Below are 5,718 nucleotides of genomic sequence, written 5' to 3'. Positions count from 1 at the left end.
CCCAGGGGTCCCCAGGGGCAGGTGCATGAGACAGGCCTTGGCGGGGAAAGGGTGCAGCCCCTGGGGCCCCTGGCCGAGTTGTTTGACTACGGACTACGGCAGTTCTCAGCGCCCAGGGTGTCCGCCAGCCACCGGCTGAGGCTGGAGCAGAAGTACGGCCACATCAGACCCATGACGCAGAGGAAGCTGCCCCCCTCCTTCTGGAAGGAGCCGGCACCCAGCCCCCTGGGCCTGCTGCACCCCGGTACCCCTGACTTCAGTGACCTGCTGGCTAGCTGGTCAGTGGAGGCCGGCCCAGAGCTGCCAGGCAGGGGCGCCCAGGCCCTGGAAGGGGTGCAGCTGGCCGAGGCCCAGTGAGCTGTGGCAGCGGGGGTCTGGAATCTCCAGCTCTGGGCTGTCCTGGGAGGGACTGTGGGGCCCTTGAAGATGGGTGACCACCAGGAGGACAAACCAGTTTAGGTGGGGACTTTCCAGGCCCAGGAAGAGGGCCAGGGCTCATCTGGGACCCGGAGCTGCCACCACCAGAGGCCACCAGGGCAGGGAAGGCTGCGGCACCCGACCCGGCCACCCTGGCCTCCAGCCCTTGGAGCTCTGCCCACAGGAGGGAGGACAGGACAGGAGCTGTGGTCACTCAGAGGCTGTGGGCTCAGGGGCTCTAGACACTGTGCCCAACCAGCCCAGCCCAGAGATTCCCCAGGCGAACGCGCCCACTGCCCACCCACTGGCCGGTCCCAGGTGGCCCTCCTCAAGCCCCGAAGCAGGTGGCAGGGCCAGCTGCCCAGAGGAGCCACGTTTTCTTGGCGAGGCAGGAGGAGGGCGCTGCTGAGTGCGTGAACAGACACTGTTTGCTCCCCGGATTAGGGTGGGAAGGGCCGCTTCTCTGCTGGGCACCTGGCAGGGGTGGAGGGCACCGGTGACAGGCACAGGTCCTGAGGCTGGGCTGACTGGGGTGGGGAGGGTGGCGACCAGGAGTGGCCGTGGATCCCCGGCTGCTGTGCCTCTTGGTGGGAAGGCCTAGGAACATGGCGGGGGCTGGGCTCCCCTAGGCTTGGGCAGGAGAAGGGCATCGTGGGAGTCTGGGGATGGACAGGCTTCAGGGATGGAGCCTCTTGGCCACTCCCACCGCCTGGGTCTCCTGACCCCCTGGAGGGAATGCCAGGTCCTGACATACAGGATTGGCATGTTTATTTCTGGAAAAGGGGCAAGACGGGGAGCTGGTGGGCAGGCTCCTGGCCAAGGGACCTCTCCAAGACTGTCCGTGGCCTCCACTTGGCGACCTGGTTCATGAGGACCGCCTTCCACTGCAGCCACCTGCCCGGAGACATGGCTCAGGGCCCATGGGCCTCGGGGCCTCCCACCCCTGAACCTAGACCCCGAGGCAGCTGCCCACTGCTCACCTCACAGCCTGATACACGCCCCAGAGGTTCACGGGGACCAGCTCGCCAGAGGCCACGTTCTTGATGAACTGCTGTCTCACCAGGGACACGAGGACCTTCCTGCTGTCCAGCGTCAGGGCCCACGGGCCCTCCAGGCACTCCTTCAGCGTGGCCATCTCCTCCATGCGCTGGGGGCAGGGGCAGGGGCGGCCCGGGCAGAGCTGAGGTGGGAATGAGGGTGGGACCGAGGGGGGCCTGCAGGCAGGATTATCTTCCTCTGGGCAAACCAGGGCCTTATCTGCCTGGAAACGGTGCTCAGGCCAGACATGCAGACAGACAGACAGATGGCAGGGAAGACTGAAGACAGAGGGTGGGCAGGCTGGGAGGGGCCAGGGGAGCTGGTGGTCGGGCTCTCCACAGAGAGCAGCCCACCCTCCTGGCCTGGGAGCCCCGGAGCCAGCCCAGGCCGCTTCTCACCATCTTGATTTGCGAATTAAACTTGAGGTTCTGGATGGTCTTGTTGTCCTGGATGCTGTTTTCCAATTTTATTATTTGGTTCTGAAACTAAATACTGCCCCTCATTTGTGGACATGGAAGCCCCCCCCCCCCCCCAAGAGCAGGACCTGGCCCCTTGGTGGGATCGGGGGGGGGGGGGGGACCCAGCTAGGGCTCAGGGCGCTCCTTTGACCGCGATTGCCGATGCCCCCAGCGTGTGGGGCTCCAACAGGTGCCTCCACTTGGAGCTTCCAGAGTCTAAGGCGGGGAGTCCCCCAGCAGGACATCCGTGAACCTCCCTGGGAACCCTCCACAGGGGGCTGCCCCCTCTTCTTAGCCTGACGGGCACTGGGGCCCGAGAGGGTACCGTGGCCAGCTTGCCCTGGATCTCGGCAATCTTCCGCCCGGGGTTGCCCTCCCTGAGCAGCTGCACGGAGGACAGCAGAGCAGCCAGCTCCTGACGCACGGCCTCAACCTGGAACTCTCTGTGGGTACGGGAGGCCAAGGCTGCCAGGCTCTGGGGGCAGGGAGCGCTCTAGGGTGAGGGGTAAGGTGAGTAGCGGGAGGATACCCTGGGCAGAGTAAGGGGCGCTCTGCTCTGCCACACCCCTCTAGTGGGGGATGGAGTGACAGAGGGAAAGATTCGGGGGTCTGTGCAGGCTGCCCCCAAGCCAGGGCTGGGAGGGGTTAGGGCTGCCACATGCTGGGAGCTCAGGTAGGAGCACCTGAGAGAAGGCTTGTTGGTACAGCAAGTGGTTCTGAGACAGCTGTGCCCTCCCGGCCACTCCCTGGTGGTCAACCCAGCGGAGTTCCCTCCCCTTCCCGGGAGCGTCCTGCCAGACTTGCTCTGGCAGCGGGGCCTCACCTGGCCTTGCCCTCGGCAGAGATCTTGAGGTCCGAGTCACTCTTGTGCAGGACGCACCTGTCAGAGACAGCTTCTATCTGAAACGGAGCAGAGGCTGCGGTGGGCTGGCGACGAAGGGTGGGCACGCAGGGGAGGGGCGGTCCGACCCCAGCCCTCACCCACCTGCCGAGGCAGGCTGTCCACTGTCTCCCGCACCTCCCTCAGGTAAGCCCGGGCCTCCTTTCGACACCAGGCCAGGCCCTCCATCGATCTCCGCTCCGCACCTTCCCGCTCACTCTTTGCCTAGGACACAGACACCCAGTGAGGCCCGGAGCGTGGACAGGGAGGGTGGACAGACAGGCTGGGCGCCTCTGACTCTGAGCTCATGCACACAGACCTCGCACAGGCCAGCCAGGCCAGCCACGCACCCTCCAGGCCTGGCTCAGCCCCTCCCCACCCCTGCTGCCCCCGGTGAGTCAGTGGGGATAGGGACAGAGAGAAAGACAGTCCTCCCACACCTGCAGGAGAGGAGGCGCAGGTGGGCCGGTGGGCGGCTGCCCCACAACCAAAGGGTGTACGTGTGTGCTCACAGCAGCGCCCTCCATGTCACCAAAAGGGCAGCCACCCAGTGCCCGTCACTGACAAATGGGTAAACAGTTGTGGTCCATCATATGGTGGAACAGCACTCAGCCCCCAAAAAAGGACAAAAATGCTACAACACGAATGGACTTTAAAAAAGCCATCAGCAGGGCGGGGGGCGGTGGAGGGGGGGAGGAGACATATGTAATACCCTTTGTAATACTTTAAGCAATAAAACAATTAAAAAAATAAAAAATAATAAAAAAGCCATCAGCGAGGGAAGCAGACACAGAAGGTCACATAGTGTGTGATTCCATGTCTATGAAGTGTCCAGAACAGGCCAATGAACAGAGACAGGAAGCAGATGGTGGGTGCCAGGGTCCAGGGGCGGGGCGGGAGTGACTGCTAGTGAGGACAGAGCCTCCTTTCGGGCTGATGAAAACCTTCTAAAAGTGATTGTGGTGGTGGTTGTACAACTCTGAATACATGAAAAACACACTGAATGACACACTTTAAAGGGGGGAAGTGTACGGTGTGTGGATTAAACTTCAAAAAGGAGAAAAAAGAACCCAAGGGGCAGAGTTACTGTGCTGGCCCCTGCATGGAGCCCGCTGTGTGGCCAGGCCTCTGGGCCCCTGAACGTCTCAGCAGCCGACCTGGGCTGCCTGCTCCGAGCAGGAGGGCTCTGGCCTCAGAGCCGCCCTCGGCCTCACAGACAGTCACTGGGGACTTTCGGGACCTGCCGGTCAGGCCTCCACCCCAGGGAGCCAGAGCAGCGCCAGGACCCCAGCTGTCCAGGCTGCCTTTCCCCCGGGGCAGCCTCACCTCACACAGCTTCTGGGTCAGCGTCTTTTCCTGCAGGTCTAGCCTCCAGCTCAGGGCCAAGAAGTGGTCATTCAGGTCCCCCACCTGTCTGACCAGCTCGGCCACGGACCCCTCCAAGGCCTGCCTCTTCTCTTGGAGCTGTGGGAGGTCGGGCCGAGTGTGGGTGCTGGGCGGTGGGGGATCCCACAAGGAGACCGGACCCAGCGCCTGCAGCCCTCACCAGCTCCAGTGCGCTCTGCGTCTCCTGCCGAGCTTGCTCGCTGGCCAGCTGCATGGCTTCCATGTTCTCCTGCAAGTAGGCAGCCAGCTCCCCAGCCTGGCTTTCCTCCAAGTGGCCCTTGGTGTCCCTGGGGGTTGGTGCCACTGAGAGAGACTGTCCCTCAGTGGAGGCTGGCCCGCCGCTCAGAGCTAGGCCAGGGAGGGGAGCCTGGCTGCTGGCTCCAGAACCTTCCAAGAAACTCACTGGAGTAGAGGATGGGAGTGCCGTCACAGGGGCCACCAAAACAGGGCTGCGTCCATCGCTGCCACAATGAGTGCCCCCGTGAGGGGCAGGCTGAGGGTGCGTGGCTACTCTGCCAGGCACCCAACTGGGCCTGACACTGGGATCAGGAAGCTGGGGTCCAGGGAGAGGGGCCATTTCCATCCACCCAGCCTGACAACTCCCGCGTTCTCTGCCCGCTGCCCCGTTTGGATACCCACTGGGCCTTCTGCTCGGCCAGCAGGACGTGATTTAAGAAAGCTAAAGAATAAACAAACTGTAATATGGTCTAAACTGATTTACTTCTACTAATCCTGATGTCCATAATAATGGATAGATAAAACATTTAGGAAATTATTGTATCTCGCACAAACTTGGTCAGCTGGACCACGGCCCTGTCCAGGCCCCGGCACTGCTCCAGGAGGTAGCACTCTTCCTGCTGTAGTGCAGAGGTGGCCTGAGACCTGGGCCCCCACAGGTGCCCCGCCCATGCCCAGCCCGAGCTGCCCACCTTGCACTGCCCCCGCAGGGCCTGCAAGCGCTCCTCGGCCAGCTCCTGGAGATTGCGCCACCTGCTTTCCAGCTCCTCCCGCAGGCTGCTCTCCACCTTCAGCCGTGTGCTCTCCGAGGCCGTCATTCTCTGCGGGAGACCCCGTCCACTGCTGTGAGCCCGGGAGCAGGGGGCACAGCAGAGCCCCACCAGCTGCCAGCTCCCACCTTCTCCAGGGCCAGGAAGCTCTTCTGCAGGAAGCCACACAGCTTGGCCTCCCTCTTGAGGAAGCGAAGGCTCATCTCCTCACCCAGTTTGGTCACCTGGGCCTGTGGAGGGGGCACATGGGCACCGTGCTGCCACCGTGCTGGGCGCCCTCTTCCCACAGCTGCCCCCCGCCCACCATGCCATCTCAGACTTGTTTTCTTGCCCAACCGTCTCCATCAGGGGGGCTCTGTGTCCTGTGTCCCTGGCTGTCCCTGAGCCTAGCAGAGCTGGGCCTGCCACACCCTCCTTGGGAAGAAAGGCAGGGGTCACATGTCCTCCCAGAGGGCCAGGCACAGGGTTGTGAGGGGTCTGCAGGCCAAGCTCATGTAGGTCTAGAACACACTTGGTGGCCACCAGTTACGAT

At 63.0% G+C, this 5,718-nt stretch overlaps 1 protein-coding gene across 1 annotated transcript in view; it reads right to left on the bottom strand.

Annotated features, from left to right (window-relative positions):
* Positions 1-1,168: 1,168 nt before the first annotated feature.
* The window catches only part of CCDC154 (coiled-coil domain containing 154), a 9,571-nt gene continuing 5,021 nt past the window's right edge, over positions 1,169-5,718 (bottom strand). The window contains exons 7-18 of the mRNA XM_006763957.2: positions 5,315-5,416; positions 5,109-5,237; positions 4,968-5,036; positions 4,819-4,874; positions 4,340-4,466; positions 4,120-4,257; positions 2,899-3,018; positions 2,737-2,813; positions 2,239-2,356; positions 1,854-1,940; positions 1,398-1,564; positions 1,169-1,311 (exon numbers count right to left, since the gene is read on the bottom strand). Coding sequence (XP_006764020.1) covers positions 1,185-1,311; positions 1,398-1,564; positions 1,854-1,940; positions 2,239-2,356; positions 2,737-2,813; positions 2,899-3,018; positions 4,120-4,257; positions 4,340-4,466; positions 4,819-4,874; positions 4,968-5,036; positions 5,109-5,237; positions 5,315-5,416 — 1,317 coding nt within the window. The 3' untranslated portion in view covers positions 1,169-1,184. The remainder of the gene's footprint in view (positions 1,312-1,397; positions 1,565-1,853; positions 1,941-2,238; positions 2,357-2,736; positions 2,814-2,898; positions 3,019-4,119; positions 4,258-4,339; positions 4,467-4,818; positions 4,875-4,967; positions 5,037-5,108; positions 5,238-5,314; positions 5,417-5,718) is intronic.

Source organism: Myotis davidii, unplaced genomic scaffold (assembly GCF_000327345.1).
Source record: "Myotis davidii unplaced genomic scaffold, ASM32734v1 scaffold599, whole genome shotgun sequence".
Taxonomy (NCBI): Eukaryota; Metazoa; Chordata; class Mammalia; order Chiroptera; family Vespertilionidae; genus Myotis; species Myotis davidii.
Note: the sequence above shows the minus strand (reverse complement) of the source record. Positions and strands in the feature narration are given on the sequence as shown.